Source organism: Rhinolophus hipposideros, assembly GCF_964194185.1.
Source record: "Rhinolophus hipposideros genome assembly, chromosome: 1".
NCBI classification, from domain to species: Eukaryota; Metazoa; Chordata; class Mammalia; order Chiroptera; family Rhinolophidae; genus Rhinolophus; species Rhinolophus hipposideros.
In genome coordinates, this window is record NC_138047.1 from 76,996,254 (window position 1) to 77,018,390 (window position 22,137).

The window sequence follows — 22,137 nt, forward strand, 5'->3', positions numbered from 1 at the left end:
TGCTGCTGGGAAAACCTGAAAATTTTTTCTGTTTTCCCTCTCTCAACTATTATCTTCTGAAATTTAGTGTTCTTATTCTTCAATGTAAAATAACTGTATCTTTCCTAAGAAGTAAGTTTAGTTTCACATGTCTAAAGTCACTCTTCCTATTAATTGGCTGTTTCTAACCCTTCACCTGTACAGTTTTTCCTACTCAGGGTCCAGGCCCAGATAGCAAATTCTCAGAACATTCATACACAATCCAGAAGACAGCATGGGGACTGAAAACAAACTAGGGCTAAGTGATGAAGCCATAAGGCTACTTATGGCCCTCCAAGAGCTTTGGATGGGGGCAGAATGATGCAGGCAAAAAAGGATTTGTCTGACATTCTCCCCATATGCACACGATGACACGAATGACGTTTTTGAGCATTTATTTAATGCTTGGCTCTGTCCTATTCAGGCATTAGAGCATTCAGTCCTCATATTAGCACTTTGAAGTAACTATTATTTTTTTATTGATGAGTTGAATGAGGCTCAGAGCAGAGAATCACTGGCCCCTGGTCCCCCAGTTGGCAGTTGGTAGGGCCTGGATGAAACTCTTGTCTGTCCCCGGATGAAACCCTGACACCCTAAGCTCTAAAATGCTATGCTATACACTTAACTACATGTGGTTTCAGCTCTACATGTCAACCCACCCGCTTCTGTTCTCTATACAGAATATTTTCCTACACTCTGATGATTTTGCTCCCCATACGTGCTGTTTTTGGAATCCAGGTAACTTTGGAAAAATTAACTTTTTTTTTCGGTGAGGAAAAATAAGAGCGGAAGCACAATTGTTTTGAGGTATGGTTGGGTGAATGTGTTTAGGTAACATAGAACCCTTCATAACATATGTTATGCTAGCCAGTAGGAAAATAGTAGGTATGCTTTTATTTTTAACATTATTTTTAATGTTTTTAAAGAAAAAAGCGAAATCAAATCTGTCACATATTACCACATATACAAAGAATATGAATATATTAAATCTGTTCAGTATAATTACCACAACTTGAAAATACTTTATTCACTAGCTACAAACTTTATATATATTTATTTCTGATGTACACAGAATTTTCACCAAGCTATTTCACAACACAATTACTGACCTTGGATAGAACTATTAGACTTTATTCTCCATTTCTGCTTTGCCCTTGGGGAAATTATTACAACCTTATTTATTCCATATGGCCAGTGTCATTCTTGAGTTCCTTAATTTTTGCTACACTATCAACAATGAGTGGGAACTAAAACTGTGCCTGTAAAATGAGTAAGAAATTGTAATTCTCCTGCCTCTGTATTTGATGGAATTATACTAGACACTAATTGGAAGTTTTCTAATGAAATTCTGCATTCACAAAAATCAAATGCAAATTCGGAGCTGGCCAGCACTGCTTTTTCACATTTATTTTGTGCTTCTGAGGTTTGATATGAAGGTTCTTAGCAGTCTTCTGTGTGCTTTGTAAGGGTGGAGTTCACTTTGGAGGTGGTAAGATCTCTGTTTATAAGAGATTGGCAAGATCTGGAAGAGAATATGAATTGGCTGCTGTGTCAGAAATGTCACCGCCACCAAGTTGGGAGATGGAATAAGGCAGCATCATGCCGAGGTAGCTAATAAAGTAGAAGATTGGATTGGAGTCTATAATAATTATGTTTGTTCTAGTTTCTTCCCATATAAATAATTTCAAAATTACTTTGTTCAGATGCATAATAAAAATACAATATTTACTATTTATTTTTATCTTTCAAAAAGAGAATATTTAAAATGATTCAAGCCTTTTTGATTCTTTCAGATTTCTCTCAAAATTTTTTCTTCCGCTAATCTAAATCCAAACACCTAGTGCATTTTAACCATCTGCCTTGTCTTTGTAGCCAGTGTTTGCCTGCAAACAATGACAAAGATTTACAGTGAATCTTAACATCCTAGGGTAGGGTGAATTTTGGACACAAATTCTTCCAAACCCTAACAAATACGAAAACACTGGCATAGCTTTATTTAAAGTGATTCCTACTGAAGCTTATTTCCATATGTATTATTCTATAATTCTCAGTGACAAAATTCATACAGAAGGAAAAATATTCTATCTCTTTCATATTGTAATCATTTATTTTATTATTATTATTCTTTTTCAAATTTTAAACTTAAAAAATTCTGTTTTTTTAATTCTTTGTTTGAGTCATGAGTATTGGGTGACTGATGTCAGTTTTCCCTAAAGAGTATTAAAAAGATACGGTCTGGACCTCAGGTATTTCTGTCATGCTAGATTGATGAGACTCTGTAAGCAAAACAACAACAAATCTAAAACAAAAAAAAAAATAGGAAGAAAAGAGAACAAAACAGCTGATTGGAGCTATACTTTTTCCTTCGATGTCTTAGCAAATTATACTGAATTTCCCTAACATGTGTGAAGGCCAGGAGTTGTTTTTCAGATGTATTTGGTGGTAACTGACTACATCGAATCTGAGGGCCAAACTTCACATTTGCACTTCAGCTGAATATGGTCCCATATACTTAAAACACTTATTAATGCTAGTCTCATAATCATTCAAAAATTTGAGAAGATAATATTTGCTTTAAAATATTAGGCTTTTCCTTGACACTTTCACATTGTATAATAAGCATTTACATTTTTTTTGGAATGAACATTTAAAAACATTATATTCAATGATTAAATACTAAATAATAATACATTTGCTTACCTAAAGCATGCACACAAACTTCATAGACTTTAGTGAGCTATTTCTGGCAACTCTGTTAATGACTACTTACTATTTCAGTTTTGAATTTTAAATTTAATTCTTTGAATTTGTTATATACATTAAAATAATTGTATATGCCTGCACACTTGAATGTGTGTGTATGTATGTGTGTCTATTGGTGTAATCAGAAGACATTCAGCTTAAATATACATGGTGAGGTTGTTTAGACTTTTAACTTTGTAACAATTACATATTTATGGCTTGGTGTCCAAAATAAAGAGGAGGGTTGGAAAATTTAGTGTCTTAGGAGCAATAGACCATGATTTGCTCTTGAATAATTGCTTTTAGATCTTGTTCAAAAAACAATAGTCGATTTATAGACCCTCAATATAGTTGCGGGCGATGTAACAATCTGGTAAAGTGTTACAGGTAACTATTTTAGCTGGATAGCTTTAAAAATCCAACTGAATATTTTAAAGGAGAAATTTGTACTATACATCCACATTCTCAGAAGGTTTCTGCTTCTTGAGCAGGATTGACAGTATCTCTAACTCAAGCAAAGATGATTTATAAGCTCTGACATCTAGAAGATAAATTGTAACTTAATGGTGTACCTTGTTTTGTTATGGCTTTCAGAAATATGTCGGTATACTTTTTCTGGTAGTAAAACAGATGCTTCCTAGGACCATTAGTTCATTTCTTTCTGAAATATCTAAGCAGGCAAAAGGCAAGCTCTTTCTGTGGAAAAGTGTGTATTATTACACTCGTTTGTCTGGTATTAGTTCATATGTATCCAAAATATTATCCAGATTTCTATTGTAATAGTTGGTTTATCTTTCTACATCTTGCCTGATTTACCTATATGAATATTAGTACATACAGGTAGTACATGGACTTTTTTCCTAAGGATTTGCCTTAAAATATGTTTTCTGATACTTTCCCCTAGTCCTTTCTCTTTTCTTCAGTGGGGGGAGAGGAGAGAAAAAAGTCTCTATACAACTGATAAAGTTGATGTCCACCTCGAACTTTTTCCTTGGGTTATGGAGGAGAAACACATCTTCCTTTAGAGCTGGTAGATGCTCCTGTCTGCCATCATAACTATGAATTACTATCTCGAATTCTTCCCTAACCAGTTTCAGAGACAAATGGGATTCTTTCCATCAGTAGAAGTGTTTTCTAATCTACCTATTTAAAAACAATTTAAAATACTTAAGAAACATATAAAGAAGATAATAGGAATTTGCTTTGTCATTTTTCTTAGCTTGTCACTTTAAAATATGTAATGGTCAAAAAGTAAATGATTATTTTTTTTTCTTTTGAAGCTGCTTTCTCAGAAAAAAACGTTAAAGAGGATGACATACGGCTGTTTAGTAATCTGACTAGATTTCCTTTTCAGTTATATTTCAAGGAGAAAATTTTTAAATATTAAATTTTTAAATTAAAAATTTAAATCATTCTACAAAATGAGTTCTCTTGAGAAAATTTTTTCATTAATTCCTATGCTTTGAGGTTATTTTTCCATCATTCTAGTGGGAAAATTAGTCATTTAGCTTTTTAATAATTCTGTTTTATAGCTGTAGATGAAGTTGTTTCATTTGATATAAGTTTTGTTTTTCATGACTCACCATTTTGTATTTTAAAGCTTCTTTAATCTTTTGGAAAAATCATATGTCATTTTAGTGTCACAAATCTTTACTGCAATTTTTAAATGAGAAAAATGAAACATATTACAAGTATTTTTCAGATATGTTTTTGTCTGTTACATATAATAATTTAGAGGTTTCAAAGAATAAATTTAAAACTCATGTTATTTTTGAGGGAGGCAAATATCCTAACAGCATCTGTGTTATATTTATATGCTGCCTTTTCTCAATTGGAGTATAGCTGCCTAAAAGTTGCCCTTCTGTTTCTGGAGAGTAGGAAGGCCAGGACTGGTATACTGTTAGGAGAATGGGCACCCCGCTGGCATCGTGGTGGCCTCACACTACTCTTTCACCTCAGGAAATGGATTTAGGAACACTCATCCACAGAGGTATAGGGTGAGCTTATGAAACTTGAAGTGGTGGAGGCAGATTTGGAATTCCTGCGGGAGCAGTCAGTGAAGCTTGGGTCTCTTGGAGTTGCTCTCTTCTTCCGACTGGATTTGGCATTCTCGGAGTCGCTGGGATCAAACACCACTGTCAAGGACTCCATTCTGGTCACAGTGTACAGGCTGCTTTGCCGGGTCGGGTGAAATCTGGTGGTCTTGAGCTCCAGCTCATCATAGCTAGACACTTGGATGAAAGGACACCAGCGAAATGCTCTCTTGAAACCAGCTCTAAATCTAAGGAGAAGCAGGATACAGGAAGAAAAATCATGTTTTCAAGAGGAAATTTCTTTCAACTGCCACAGAAAATTCTCTGTATGGCATGTAAGCCAGCGCAGGTTTTTTTTTTTTTTTTTTTTAATTAATTTTATTGGGGTGACAATTGTTAGTAAATTTACATAGATTTCAGGTGTACAATTCTGTATTACATCGTCTATAAATCCCATTGTGTGTTCACCACCCAGAGTCAGTTCTCCTTCCATCACCATATATTTGATCCCCTTTGTGACAACATGGATGGATCTCGAGAGAATAATGCTAAGTGAAACAAGTCAGACAGAAAAAGCAGAGAGCGCAGGTTTTTTAATTTGATTTTCTAGTCAAACTCTTAAAATTTATGTCATTGTATTGTTGTTAGTCTTTTAAGTTCTTGTTTTCACTGAAGCTTAATTTTCTATCAATGAGAAGCAAGTCACCAAATAGTAAAAGCACAGCATCAGATAATCAGTATGCCAAAGAAACAGTGTACGTTTCTTCAGTAATTTTATACATTTGTGTAAGTGTAATTTAATTAGGCTTGCTGGTTAGCGCACTTAAAAATTACATATTTCAAAACAGCTTCTTTCAGAAGCTTATAAATTAAAATCTTAATGTTAGAATTAATTGCTAATATTAAGGGTTTTTAGGTAATCATATATGAAAGTACACAATCGCTTTGTAAACCATTGAATGAAGTTGGTTAAAAACAGGTGTACTGCTTGTGGGGTGGCTTGAACCGATACATGGCTTACACAATTAATGAAAAAAGTAAGAATTAAGTATTTAACAAACTTAAGGCACAATGTGGTGGACGTCCAACTGGAAAGAGAGCTTAGGATTTAGCTGTGCAGTTACTTACATGAAGTTCCCTTTCTACTTTACTTGAAATAGCTCAAAACACATTGGTTTGTTATGAACATTAGCAACTTTATGAAATTTAACCTTACCCTTCTATATCCTGGTGTTTTTTTTTATCTGAAAACCACATTTTACATATTTATTTTATAGTCTTAAATTTAACTGTCAATATGCCTACATTTTTTTTAAAACTTCACTTTAAAAATAACTTTTCCTTGATCACCTCAATTTCTTTACACCCCATTTCCATGGAGACTGCACCCTCTGTTACTCACTGACCTCACTAGGTAGGAAGGTGGATTGTAATTCCCCTTTGGCCTCTATCACTCTCACAGCAACATCTTTAATTTTGAAGTTTATTTTCAAAACATCCTTTTTCATAGAGCACACTCTCATATGCCATCATCTATGAATTTCTACGAAGTGTCTTTATTTCTTTGAGAACTTGAGCACATTTTCAACTCACCTGCTTCAATCAGGAGGGCATTGCTTTTTCTTTGGCAGATAAAATTGGGAAGAGTTTGGAGGGAGAATTTGACTCACAAAAAAACTGACCAGTGAGAAATTCCAGGAACATTGTTTTGAGGATGTAATTGTTAATGTGGGATATTTCAAAAATATCCAGCTTTGTGCCCCTCTCAGTGAATTTTTCAACTTTCCCTTTCTTTTGAATTTTAAATTTGCACCAAGAAATTGGAACAACATTATATGCTTCCAGGGAAGCCAGGAGTGAGAAGAAATTTACATTTGGCAATTTTGTTTTTACCTCTTATTCAGACAGCAGTAGATGATGGGGTTGTACATGGTCGAGCTCATTGCCAGCCAGAAACTAGCCAGGTAGACCTGCTGGATGTATTTCCACCTATTTAGTTGTTGATAGATTGCAGTGAGGATGAAGTAAATATGATAGGGCAGCCAGCAGATGGCAAATGTCACCACGACAATAATCATCATTTTTACTACCTAGAAGAAAAGAAGGAAAAGGTCATTTTTGGAAAATTTAAAAGTCATTAAATATATTAGTTGCAATAGCTGATTGCATATTATATTTCCCTGCCAATACAATTAAACACATGGCATGCCTAAGGAATAGTCAATGTATTTTTTAAAATAGTGAGGTAATAAAGTGACAGTGGCCTAATGTAAATCTCCAGGAAGCATATTTGTGTCACCATTCCATCTTTAACTAACCCGACTGGATGGGTGGTACAAACTCAAACAGAAACAAATATGTTTTAATTGGCCTGAAGAACATAAGCGCTTACAAAAGTCCAAAGAGCCTTGGGAAGACAAAGAAACAGGAGCCAGGATTTGGCTGTGCTCGCCTCACTGTTAAATAGCAGAGTCATATCTAGAGAAACTGTTGAGTAACTGTGGGGGTATATTAGGCTGTAAGGGCTGGGCTGGTTCCTCAGTATTTATTATAGCTTGACTACAGTATAATACTATTCAGATTTCTTTACTCTAATACTATGCTAACTAGGCAACCTTCTGAATATTAACTCAATTTCTCTTGTAATCTGATATTGGGAAAAGTTTTTCTGGATGGTGATTGTGATATTCACATTAGTCTGAGAAATAGTACTAGTTTTACACAGCTAGTTTGTACGTTAGTTCTATGAATTTGGTAAGCAGGGCTCATTTCTTCTGTTTCCATAATTTTGAAAAAAAATATCCTGGAAAGCCCTACCAAAGTAGAATGTCGACCTCTGCTTCTCCTGCACTAGGCCTTAAATTCCTAAAAGGCAGAAAGAATGTCTTAACTATCTTAATATTCCCAGCATTTAGCACAGTTCCTAAGATATAGCTGGAGATAAATAATTGGATATGGAATAAATGAATATGAATGACAGTGCACAGTTTGTAACAGGAGATTAAATGAGAGGATGTTCTATGTGTCTCTAAATGAAATAGGTTCCATTGTTTGTGTCTATGAGAAAGGTAGACTCAAAATTATGGAACATGGAGCAGCTTGGCTTTGTGTATGAAAGGAAATAATATTTTATGATTATCTCATTTAATATCTCTCATTATCAATCTGTCTACTAAATTTTTTCATACTTCTTTTGGGAGTTCAGAAGTAGTAAAATGTTTAGAAGAATGTACTGCAGTTTCAAAAACATGTATACACATAACTTGTATTCATCTATTGTTATTGGTATATGTTGAGTATTACAATTTCAATACAGATTACTTTTTCCTTTCTTAAAATTGTATACTTTTTTTTGGCACCCTCTGTATTTTAAATAAATACTTTTGAGCCTTACCATAGTCAGATCAGAACACAAATCAGAGTGTTGACATAGATGGCTTATGCGGCACCTTAGAACTATGAAAGTACCTTATTTATGTACAAGACTTGTCATTTGACTGCAAGATGGAGATTCAGATGAAAGTTGGCAAGGTTAAGAGTCATAAGAGACATGATTCTAGAAATAGACAAAGCATAAAATGAATCAATGTGGACAGAGACGCTTTCCCACAGGCTTAATCATTGTACCATCTGGGTGACTAGTCCTGAGCTGGTAGAAATTGGCCACCAGAGCTGAAAATACAGGTCAGTAGCTCACAGAATGTCATCATTGGCCACATCATGTAAAGTCTTTTGATTTTTCTCAGGACTCTTTAAGTTGCATTGTTTTCTAAAGAATTGCATTTAGATTTCTGCCTTTTTATCTCTCTTATTTCTTATTCATGTATTTGTGGAATACAACTAAGAGACATTATTTTATTATAATTTGTATTTATACAATGTTCCACATATTTACAACTTATTAATTAGTTTTAAAGTGCACTTTAGGAAACTGAGGAAAAAAAACCCAAAAAATTTGACCACTATGATTCATGGAACAAAGAGTCTTTACACCTCAGACTATTAAGTCTGTTTTTCTGCTTACAGTTAATAACATTTATTGCCTGTTTATGGGGTCTAGAAAACAGTATAGAGAACAATAATGAATATAAGACCAATTCCTTGTCCTGAATAAGTTTACAACATGATAAAAAATGTAAATGTTTTACAAAAAATGCATAAAAATGTGAATATAAATGTATAAATATAATTGAAAATAATATTTATGACAACTTTAGTTAAACTAGTTGTTTATTATAAACATGAATAACTCAATGCATGCTAATTGTAGGCCCAGCAGATATTAAACTAAATGAAATGCGTGCCATTGACTTTTGCCTCCTTGAACATGTGACCATCATTCCATTCCTTGAACACAGTAGAGTAAGCTCCTGCCGCCATTATTCTCCCTGGCTTTCCCTTCTAGAACACTCTCCCCTAATTATTAACACCCTCATCTACTTCAAACTTTTGCAGAATTCTTACTTGTTCTATAAATCCTGTACTGACCAACCTATTTAAATTGCAACCTGTCCTCCCAGCACTCCCCAAACCTCTTAGTTGCTCTTTAGTTTCAGTTTGTTGTTTATTCTTTACTTTGTGTCTCCTTATGTTTGAATATGAAAGAGCAAGGGTTTTCTGCTTTGTTTTGTTTACTTTGTTTCAGGCATATAGACTGAACTAGAAATTTTTATAAATAAATAAATAAATAAATAAATAAATAAATAAATAAATAAATAGATGAAATATAAAAAGAAACGAAAAGACATATGGTTGGTTAAGTAATGTCCATGAGTTTACCGTCATTAATTACTGGTCTCATTTGTCCTCCAAGTTTAACATGGGCACTTGGATTTAAAATGAGCCTGATACTTACTGCTATTTCCCTTTTCTAGACAAACAAATACAACTAAAGAGAATGAGTGCACAAACAATATAGGCTATTTTGGGTGCATGAAAGCATAAGTATTAAATGTCATTCTGAAATTGCCCTTGTTAGGGGCAAGAAAAAAGTATCTATGACAATTGTAAACACGGTGCAGGCTAATATGTTAAATAAAGTATCAGCAAATGTGCATAAAAGCTTATTTGGATGTTTTTGCACATGAACTTGTTTTCCAACAATAGTTGATGAGCTACAAAGGCTCTTAGAGTCTTTTCAAGTAACTTCTAACAATCAATGTGGAAGAGGTTCAGTATATGGGGAAATTAAATGAATGTGCAGAATTTCATTAAATTAAAATGCACCTGGAACAGAGCTATTAGATAACTTATTATTCACATATATACAGCCTGAAGAACCTTATTGCAAAATATTTAGTAACTTGTTTGAAGATTTTTAGAAAAAAATCTGAAAGACCCACAAGGAAGGATATTTTACAATGAAACAATTGCTATACTATTTATTTATTTGTTTGTTTCTACAAAATTAATTTTAACCATTACCTTAGGTTTCTGCTCACAAAATCTTGTAGAGTAATTTCAGAGACCAAACTCTCAGGACCCCGGGTTTGAAGTAAATGCAAAAGTGAGCTCTTGGAACAAAATTGCCTGGCTTTGAGAAATGCTGAAACCATGAAATTATAATCCTCTTCCTCATAAAATGTTAAGAAAAAGAGCAATTTGAAGCACAAACCTTGAGCAATGATAAATGTGCAAATTCTGTGTGGTTCCTGGCTGGACAGTGACACTAGCACAGACTGGCTATGAATGCTAAGCAGAAAAGTTGGTAGACTTCTTGAAGCAACTGAGATTTTTTAGGCAAGATAAGAGACTGGGATAGAGAGTCAAATGTTTTACCATGTCTTAGCAAATTTTATTGTAACTTGAAATAAAGATTGATTGACATTAGGTATTTCACTAAGCTGAAAGACTTATCCAGCTTCTGAGGCAATAGGATTTATTTTCCATGGCAACGTAGGCTGTAGTGGCCACCCATTGTCCTTGAAATAGGGACTCACTGACAGGAGGCAGAAGGGAGGTGGGACAAGTGAGGTAGTTTTTAGAGTAATATTGCCTGTTTTTAGTAGTTAAGAATCCACTTTAATCTTATCGGCAGGATTGAAATGTGTGTCATATATTAGTGAGAAGAAAATGTGGGCACATTTTTTACATGTATCAAAGGGAAAAAAAAATCTTTGATTTTTGTATCCTGTACAGGTTAGACTGGAATGCCTGCAGCTGTTCTTATCTATCATAGTAAATTAGTCAGAGTGGGTGACATTGAGGTTTAGGTCATAAAATAAAAAAAAATCAGTCTAGAAAATTAAATAAAATACTGCCAACCATAAAAAAAAAATCTAGTAGCATACTTTTCAGGGCAGAATTTATTCTTTTTAAATGTCTGAACTGGAAATGGTCAACTCTATGTGACAAGAAATTTCTTGTTTTGATTAGAAACTCCTCAGAGCCTGTGTTTGGAGGAAACATCCCGTGGACAACATCCTACCTCCTCTCTCTAAGTTTTGATGGCCCAAATGTTCTTAAATTGACCATTATGTTTATTTAAGTCGAAATTTCAGGCCTGCTTATTCTAACCACATATTAGCAAATCAAAAAAATATTTTCAAGAGTAAGATATAAAAAAATTAATGAAGCATCAAAATCCAAGCACTACTTCATGGGCTTTTGCTGCTTCAGTTTAAAAGATTTGCTTAAAAATTTTAGACCCAAGTGAGAAAGTAAGAATTGAGTGGTAACACTTGTGACCATGGTGAGAAGGGCTGGAGCTGCTTTACAGGCAGCTGGACTGAGGTCTGTATATTTATTACCTGACTCCTAGTAGGGGATACTTCTCCTGGATCCCTTGGTGTATGGTGCTGGCAACAGAATCAAAGCCGAAGGGCATTGTAGCCAAGTCATCAGGGGTATGGAGCTGTTTCTGGGTCTCCATCTGGGACCATTGATGGTCAGGGAGTCAGCCTCCTGGGGTCAGCCTATCTGCTCATTCTTGGCCTGAACCATGGTTACACAATCTTTTACCTGGAGCCCTCCGCTGCCACAAAGGCACTATTGTCCATGGATGGATGCCAAAGTGTTGTTGAGCAGAGAGATGTGGACCATCTTATCTCATTCAACCATGTTGCTGATGTTATGCTCCAAAATTTATAATTTGAAGTCCTAACTCCCATTCCTGAGCTTGTGACTGTATTTGGAGATACGATTTTCAGAGAGGTAATTAAGTTGAAAGGAGGTCATTATTGTGGACTCTAATCCAATATGACTGGTGTTCTTAAAAGAGGAGATTAGGATAGAGAGATACCCAGGGAAGATCACGTGAAGACAGAGCGTTGCCTCCATCTGCAAACCTAAAGACACCAACATTGACAAAACCTTGGACTAAGATTTCTAACCTCAAGAATGGTGAGAAAATATCTGTTGTTTAAACCACCAGTGTATGGTATTTTGTTATGGCAGCCTGAGCAGACTAATACAATGTTTGAAATGCTGAGAACAGTATATTATATAACTTTATTCCAGCAAAGTAGGAGGCAAAATACTATTACAGGGTTCCAGTAAAAATGGAAATTTCTGGGGAGGTATCGATTGCCTGTAGAATTGTTCTCAGTGACATAAAGGTTAAACCAGAATCTCCATTTCCATCAGTTGAGCCTCTCTTAGGTTTTATTATGGTTTTCCTTACAAGCCCTGCTTTACATTATACTTCCTTTGCAGCAGAAATAATGAGAAACACTCAGAAAGCTTTCTTGCTAATTGAAGTCATAGATTCTTCTTGGTTGTTATAAAACTCAAAAATCCAGTTGTCTCTGTCACTTGAGCTTAAAGAGTGGTCTCTTTGATTAAGGCAAAAGTCTTCTTTGTTATGACACTTATTCACCTCTGAAGGAGCCGAACTGGCTTATCAGTTTTTAGAGGAAGAGAATTAAAATAGAAAATAGCCAGAAAAGAACTTCTATGGTTTACACGAACAATAGATTTATTTACCAGTATTTCAGGTATTCAAGACCTATTTCAACAAAAAGAATTTTTTAAAAGTAACTGTCATGTATTATGACTATTGGGACCAACTCATGTTTTTGGGTCATCTGTTATACTAGACTAGGAAGGAATATCAAAATATGGTTTTAAAAAATGTGGTTTACTTTGAAGGTATACATCTAGAAAATTAACACAAAAAGGTAATAAAGTATATATTATTCACACACACTGTATAGACAAAATAGATAAAAGAACCATTCAAATGGACTATAGGGAGGTTGTCTGGTAATAGGAAGGGGGTCTGAAATGGTTTGCTCACTGTCTGCTCTTACGATGGAGATGGGCTGCGTTGTTACATTGTACAATAACTAAGCAGCAATAGAAAGCCCATTCATGACTCTGCTTTTCAAATTTCTCTCTTATATATTCTGAATAGTACAGCAATGTTTTCAAATTCCTCATTCTGTGCTCTACTTAAGGACTTTCTCACCCTATCTTTCGAAACTTCCATGTCCTTATCTTTTCCCACCTACCTTCCTGTGGCCAGTTTCTGTTCATACAGGCTCTGTGCTACAGCCCACAGTGCACAGCACAACCAAGTGCTGTACTCTATGCCCCAGCCAGGTAGTTCCAACACTCATTTTGAGAATCACCAAAAAACATTACACTGTCCTTTGAAAGAGGCAAGGCGAGTGGACACATTTGAGGCGACACTGATGGATGACTTAATGGACTAGCATCCATTTTTGGTTTTAGTAAAAGGCTTAGTGCTTTTTATACTCATTAAAAAAACTTACAAATATATATTCATTTACTTAATCTTCATGACAAAACTTTGACTACATAATCTCTCCATTCTATGGACGAGAGATGTAAAACCAAGGTGGTATAGTGATTTCTCAAAATCCCAAAGGCAAGTTCAGAGCTAGAATTATCAAATCTCTAATTCTTCATTAGCCAGGGTTCATGTTGTGTACATTCTGCTTCTCAAGGTGCTTAGAACTAGCCCTTGCTTCTTTCCTCATTTAGCATGCTCAAGGGAGGCTTAAGAAGGGGTAGTCGAATCTTATTCCTCCAAGTAACAGCCCACTTCACCTTTATGTGAGATGAGATATTTTCCTAAAGCAGGAAGGTGAAAGAGTGAGAAAATAATTTGGAATGGTGGAGTAGAGGTTGGGAACTAGAGGTTGGTATCTGGCTTATTTTACACTATGTGAATATGGACAGATTTATCTGCACTCAAACTATAAGATAGGGACTCAGTACTTCAAATATTTTATGTGCTTATATGGTACCACTTACTTCCACGTTCTCAATGTATGTGGAGCACATATAAAGACAAATGAAAAAAGAAAGTATAAATCCTTGACAATCTTTTATGTTCATTATACCTAGAAGCTATAAAACAGGTCTGCTTTAAGGACTATTTTAGTCCCAAATAAATAGTCACTGTTAGGGTTTAAGATCCTTTGACATTCACAGAAGGAGAGAGAGACAAGAGGATTTCTGCCTCAATTACCTTTTTGGGAAGAAAGTGTAAAAGAGGAAACAGCTGCACTCAACTGCCAGCCTATAGGCAACTTGGCATAGGGTCATCTTGTCTTTCTCTCTTCCAGGAGTTGCAAGGAGAGATCTGGTACCTTCAGAGTGTGTCTGGGGAGGTGAAAAGTGCTAGGCTGTGATCATTTGTCAGAGCAACAGATTTCATCTCTTGCTATTTGTTGATACAACCTGTCATTATAAAAACACAGTGTTATTAATATATTGTGGTCTGAAATACTGAGCCTGACAGTGTCTTAAGACACTTTTGCTGTTGGCCTTTTATCTTGAAGGAGTACATATTCTTTCTTTATTTTTTTTAGGAGTACATATTTTAAAGGCTTAAATCTAGAATGTTTAAGATTACTCTTTTCTATACTGAATCTAGTAGAAAATAAGATCAGCCACTGAAAATTAATATATTTCTCTATAATACATGACAAACTAAGAAAGCATGGTTTAGAAATAATCTTGTTGTGATTTGTAGTTACATTGAAATAAATGTATGTGATTGGCACATAGTTATCCCTCTGCCTGAAATGCCCTGATCCAATTTCTTTCCCTGTAAAATTCTCTATCCATCCTTTGGAAGGTCACCTCAAGTTCACCTCTCTGAGCAGCTTTCTTTATTTCTTCATGCAGGTAGTTTTAGATACGTCTTAATTAGACTTAGCATATCATTATATCTTATAACACAGGTATGCGTTATAATCAAGCATGTTCTGTTTCCTTCGGTCCAGATATGGGTACAGGCATTACTCATCACGTGTCTCTAGAACTTAGCATAGTTCTTGACTATTTAATAAATACTGGTTGACTGAGGGTATCTGGTTTTCCCATCCATTTTGCAAACACTTTAGATGGAAGAACCATCATTTATCGTTGTCTTACTAATGTTTTGGGATAAAGTTCAATGTGTCCAAGCAACTGAGTGCAAATGTGACTGGAAAACAGAGGATGCTTTGCAAAGTTGCACAGAGTTAGATTGGCAGAGTAAGTGGTAGCATAATTCTGTAGGACCTTCTAGTTCATTTTCAGGGTTTGCATTTTCTTTTACTTATTTTCTTAAACATATTAAGAAACCACCATTATGAAATTATAAGCAGATTGCAGGAGTTGATTCACATTTTAAAAATAACATTTTGGATACCAAATGGAGAATGAATTTGAGGAGAACAGTATAGATCTAGGAAAATCAGTCAGGCTTCTGTAGTGGCCTTTTGATCAGCGATTGTGTCTTGGAGAATTATGTTAATGGACATAGAGAGAAGCAGAGATATATTTAGGGAGAAGAATCATTTTGATTCAGTGCTGGCTCAAATGAGGATGAGAGGGAAAAGGAGGTTTCAATAATGACTCTTTTCAGAATTTGAATCCAGGTGAATGGAAGGACCATTTACTGAGATTTGGATATACATTTATGGATATAAAGACCTAAACTCAGAGACCAGTTTTGTATATTATAACTTTAAATACCCGAGGAATACCAAAGTAGGCAGCTGATTATATAAATTTAAAGCTCATGGTGGAAGTATTGATTTGGAATATATATTTCAGAATCAGTGATCTATAGAAGCTATTTAAAGTCATGGGATGAATGAAATCACTGAGAATGAAGAGTAAAGTGGCTCAGAACAAGCCCAAGTAACTCAAACATTTTGAAATCAGATAGAGGCAAAGAGTTGGAAAGGCTATAAGGAAAAGAACAATCAAAGATTTGGCAAGAAAATGACTAGAAGATGGTCAGGAAAGTCAAGAGAAGTGTTTTTTTGTTGTTGTTGTTTTTGTTTTTTTACCCTTCCTTTAAGAGGGAGGATTGCCAATACTGTAGAATGCTGCTTAAAGTTTTAGCAAGATAAGAAATTACAGTTTCCATTGGAGATAGTGATGAACTGGACAGGAGCAGTTCCAGTGGAGTTGTGGAGGCAAAATACAAATTAAAAAGGTTAAAGGATGACTGGGATGTGGACAAAGTTTGTATAAACAACTCTTTTGCTTATTTTTGTTGGCTATGGTGCAGGGAAATAGGTTGAAAGCTGGGGGTGTGGGGATGGGAGATTAAAAGATAATTTTTTAAAACTAGACATACTAGAAAAGGCATGAATGCCATTGGAATAGGCCTATTGGTCATCAAACACAACAGAATGCTCAAGTTGTCTGAGAGAGAATGAGCAGATGGAATTCACAAACATTTGAGAAATGGGACATTTCCTTATTATAATAGGAGGAAAGAATGTAGATGGTATATACAGGTGATTTTGTGGATTGCAATGTAGGAGATATAGAATAATTTCATCTGGTGGCTCCTATTTTCTAATGACCAGTGCTTAGTATGCCTAGACATGTAGTTAGCATAGAGTAAATGTTCAATGAATATTATTTATGAAGCAATGTCATAAGCTAAATTGATGAGAAATGGGTTGAATGATAAGAAAACAATACATATAATCTATCTATCTGTCATCTATCTATCTATCTACCTATCTATTGAAATATATACCTATCTATTCATATATGTATAACATGGTATTGGCTCACGCAATTAATGGCGGCTGAGATGTCCCATGATCTGCCATTTGTAGGCTGGAGATTCAGGAAAGCTGGTAAAGAAAACTGATGTCCTTACTCAAGTAGTCAGTTAGAAAACAAATTCAACTTTGTGCTTTTTTGTTCTATTTAAGTTCTCAACTGATTGGATGATGCCCACCTGCGTTGGGGAAGGCCATCTGCTTTACTCAGTTCACCGGTTGAAATGCTAATATCTGGAAACGTTCTCGCAGACACATCCAGAAATAATGTTTAACCAGCTATCTGGGCATCCCATGGTCCAGTCAAGTGGACACATAAAATTAACCATTACAATAGCATACCCTTCATTATGCTATTGAGTTGGTTTTTGATATGCTACTAATAGAGAAAAATTGATATATGTCTGTAATGAATAATGCCAGAATAATTTCAATGGTGGCTACAGAAACTATTTCCATAACATAAATTTATTTTTGTAGAGTGTGATCCTGTGTCAGTGTAAATTTATTAGTACCCTAAGGCAAATATAAGTCAAAATAAATATTCTAAAAGCATGTGCTTTCTTCCCTTAATAGCTTCAATGGTAAAAAGTAAGAAATTGCTTTTTATTGTAAGGAATAACTCAGACAGGGTCAGTAATATTTAGGTACATTTAATTTTATAAGACTGTTTAAAAAAGATAATGATTAGTGAATAAATAACACCTCAAAAAGTAAAAGTGCAGGGCAAAAGTAAGTTGCCTCCTAAGGCAGAGGGGAAACTAAAATTTGTTGAGGACCTGTTCTATGCAAGGTCTGTGCTACGTACATTGTATGCATTATGTCACTTTAATGCAATTTGTACAATTTAATTTACATATAATTTTTACAATTTAATTAATGCAATTTGTACAAAATAGTGAAATTTGGAGGTGCCCAGATAAATCTGTTTCAATTACCCTTAGACGTCTACTAGGTACTAGAGTTGGAGCTCACTGTACAGAGTCTTTCCTAGTAGAAATCTGTAGTCTGGCAATGAAATGTTCCAGGAGATACCTTGTGAAATATTATGGCTAGAAGGTAGACTGGTGTTGTGATGATAGAGACCTGGTTTGTACTCTCAGACAAATGAATGAAACAGTATCTTTTAGATCTCCATGAAACCTTATTTTGAAATAAAACACTCCATTTTGTTCAAGCTGGATTAACTGTGGCATATAAGCTTTTGGCCACCAATAATCATTTTTCAATTTTCCATGAAGAACTGTATTTGTAGGAAATTTTCCATGAAGCACTGTATTTGTAGGAAATTACCTCTTACTTGATCTGCTCTTTAATCAGCATAGGTTGCATATGAAGAACCTGTTGTTTTTTCTAATTAATATTGGAGATCCTATTTCTTTTGGTATGAAATTATTCTGTTCATTGTTTTCAATTCTCTTAGGATACTCTTTTCCTTTACAGATGTAATACAAGTATGTGAAGCATGTCTGTGTTCCTTTAAGGTGTCAGTGACAATCGTTCTCATCTAGGCTTAGATGGCTGTGGCAAAAGATTTACAAATTTCTATTTCAAAGATTTGTAAAATACTGCCAGATCATGTTAGAGAATGATGAAATAATGAAGTAGATGTTATATGAGGATAATACCTGAGAATCAAAAGGTAAGAAGTATTCACAATGTATTGTTTCACCAGTTCTAAATATTGAAAAAAAAAGATTAAAGTCAGTTCTGGGAGGAATACAAATAATTTGAAAAATCCATAAATTTGGAAATATACAGAGTAAGGCATATAAAAGTACAGACACTCACAGTCCTTTTGTGATCGACTACCTAAGCAAAATAGTAGAGGAAAATATCTCTGAAATCTTTTCAGAAACGAAATAAAAATGAAAAGATATCTGAAAAGACTTAGAGCCAGTAATTAGAATCACATACATAAAAGGTTTGTGCAACACGATGTGAAAGAAAACAACATTATTTTTCTATTTATAAGCTCTACTGACTTGAAGGAGAGAGAAATTGGGTAGATGAAAGATATTTTCTTCAATGAGAAAGGTAATAGAAATAGGTGGGGATTTATCAGCTAGGTGCAAAAGTAATTGCGGTTTTTGCAATTCTTTTAACCTTTTAAACTGCAATTACTTTTGCACTAACCTAATACAAGTTTAAAATTATTTGAATTATAAGAACAGTGCTACAGTTTGAATTGTAGGAAGAGTGCTAAATTTGTCTTGAAAAATTGTGGGTATGTGGTCTTTCTGGAGCAGAGAAGTGGACCAAGAACAGGTTGCAAGCAGGCAGCTTGGCATCCAAACCAGATTCCTCCACTTACTTGACACATAATTTTAAAATCAAGTTAAACTCTCTAAGCCTTGGTTACATCATTAGTTAAATAAGTACAATAATACCATAGAGTGTTAATGAGGTTACTAAGTGAGATAACATGTGAATAACAATGGTTAGGTGTATGGCCTTATTATAATTAAAAATAATTAAATAATGAAACATGGAGCATCTGGAGGAAAATGTCTTCGTATTTTATCATCCTAATGACCCCTTGTTTCTACGTGAAGAAAGTAACAGAGGTCCATGGTAGCTTGTTTACTATGAATTTAAATGAGATGATTTCTATCTTTAGTTGAATTATTTAAAAAATAGCCAGGTATTTTTTTTAAGCTCTTTGTCCTAGAGTTAATTGTTTTGCTCTATTTTTTTTGGCACAGATCTCTAAGTTGGCTTTTTTTGAACAAATGGGGTCTTTCAAAATAGAAAGTGGAGAAAGTATGTAAATATGAGTCAGCATCAATCAATCACGGTGCTGAATGAACAGCTAAAATGCATCTCCTGTTGACAAATGGTCAGAAGCTAAAAGATTACCCATAATTATTAACACAGGCCATATAAATAGGATGCAAAATAAAATAGGAATAGAAGAAGACATGTGGTTATGCACTCTCTTTTGAGCACACAAAAATAGCTGCATGAATTGTCAGTTAGGAACTCATCTTTTTCATAGGATATTTTATTATTTTTATTAACCTGTTATTAACTGGCAACCTCCAGTAGAGAGGAACAATGCTATCAATGATTTTTCTGCATTGCTTGAAAATCTTATTATGAAATTAGAAATAATAAAAAGCAGAAGTAATGAAATAAATATAAATAGAAACTGGAAGTTCTGGCAAAATAATTTTTCTCTGCCCCTCTGATTTGGGTTTCAGGAGGTTGGCAGTGTGAAGAGTGGGAGGAAAGAACATTGAGAAGTGAGCAGAGGAATTTGTGTTAATGATACCCAATAAGTAGTGTGCCTATATTCACTATTATCATTCAGAGGGTATGATAGAATTTTCTTAAGTAAACTTCTAATCAGAGTACAGAATAGGTTCATATAAACCTGTGGTCATAGATAACAGAAGTGTGAAATGTTTTCTGCAGTACTAACATTAGCTGTCATCTTCATCAGCATAAGTAAGTGTTCCCTTTGCTGGAACATACCTCCACCTACAACCAGACCATTTCTACCTTGATGTATTCTCCTAAAATGAATTCATCTTCATCAAAATTGCTTTACTTTCTCACAGACTCTCTATTTCCTGTCAGTAGTGTCCATATTTTTTCAGCAAGTGTGTCATTAAGTAGAAGTTTTCATTTCCTCTCCCTCAGTGTTCATATCTATCTAATCAGTTGTCATATTCTGATAATTATTTTAAGTTTTTCATATTGACTCCTTTACCTTCTCTAGCTTCAACTTTCTTGCTAATGTATCTCTAAAGTAAGAAAATACCTTTCTTATTTATCTCAGACCATTATTGTGAGTTTAAAATAAAATAATATATAGACTGTGTGCTATAAAATGTTATAGAAGTGGGAAGCTTTTCACCATAAATTCTGAGCTACTTTCAAACTCCATTATGGCTCCATTTCCTCACCATCTAGTGTATTGCTGCTGTGAGGTATAAATGTCTTATGTATATTTTATATGCATATCTATTATCTGTATATACATATTTATATAGGAAATGGACACAGAACTACTTACATAAACAACATAACACTGCATTATACGTAGATACTCTAAATATTAATGTTTCCTGTGATTTTCTTTCCTGTTTTCTGTTCCATGAGTAGTCCTATGAAACACTTGCCTAAACATATGTAAGAACACATATTTTTTCTTTCCTCTGTTGGGGTCCAGGGTAGACCACCCCCAAATATGCCACTTTGGCATGTTGATTATTTTAAACCATAGTTGCTTGAATAGCAGCCTGTACAGACACCTTAACCCTCTTTTGTCTCCCTGAATACAGAAAATAAGTGTCACCTGGGAAAGGTGTCACCCTTCCTGCACCTAAAGACTAAGAGAGACCTTATCACCAGAGTTAGAGAATTCAGGGCCAAGAAGCCTGTATAAACAAACCTTGTTACTTTTTTACTAATTTACTATCTAAGTCCAAACTTTGCTTAGATTTCTCATTAATGGTCACCCAAACCTAAATTTCTTTGTCCTGTCAACTTATGATTTCTTTGTGTAAAAAGATATAAAATCTGCCTGCTGTTTGGTCACTCTCTGAGTATCAATTTTATAATCACCTATACTCATTTGATTAACTGGTTTTTCTCCTGTTAATCTGTCCTGTTGATTGTATTATTAGTTCAGCCATAAGAATGCAAGAGGCTTAAAGGGGAAATGTTGCCCTCCCAACACCCCTAACTAGATAGGACTAGGGGTAGGAGAAAGAGGTGGAAGGGTGTCTGAGACTTGGGAGAAGGAAGTAAAAGAACTGAAGTCTTACAAATTACAGGGAGAATAAATTTTATTGTTGAGTGGAAGGGGCTGAACTGACCTTAAATTTGGGTTTTTTCAGTCCTACACCTGCACAATCCATCATTTGTAGACAACAATATAAAATGGACAACTGGTTACTTGTTATGGGGTTAAAGGTATGAGGGAAAACTTTGGCTCTAACCAAAATCAGCTGTACAGAACCCATTAGAAAATATCCTATGAGCTCGACCCACTAATACTCCTGACCTGAAATATATTCTATTTTATAGGATTTTAAAAGGTTGAAATAAAACCACTTGTGCACAATGCCTGGTACACATTAGATGTTGAATAAACATTTGGTGAATCTCTATCATGAAAATTTACAGTTGGAAGACAACTTAGAAGTAATCTAGTTCAGTCTTCTAATTTTACAAATAAGATTGAGCCCAGAGAAAAATGATGATTCAAACAAGATAATGCTGTCTCTGTTCCTCTGTCAGACACATGAAAAATGTTGTGCTCATTTGGCTTTACAAATCTAGATTTTTCTCTAAATACAAGAAACAATTATATTTATATCTGTCTACTGCTATTTAGTAATGGCAATATA

General features: G+C 34.6%; 1 protein-coding gene across 1 annotated transcript in view; it reads right to left on the minus strand.

The window, feature by feature from the left end:
• Positions 1 to 891: 891 nt before the first annotated feature.
• TACR3 (tachykinin receptor 3) overlaps positions 892 to 22,137 on the minus strand; it is a 61,069-nt gene continuing 39,823 nt past the window's right edge. Inside the window, exons 4-5 of the mRNA XM_081024569.1 lie at positions 6,687 to 6,883; positions 892 to 5,041 (exon numbers count right to left, since the gene is read on the minus strand). Of these exons, the coding sequence (XP_080880695.1) occupies positions 4,729 to 5,041; positions 6,687 to 6,883 (510 nt within the window). The 3' untranslated portion in view covers positions 892 to 4,728. The remainder of the gene's footprint in view (positions 5,042 to 6,686; positions 6,884 to 22,137) is intronic.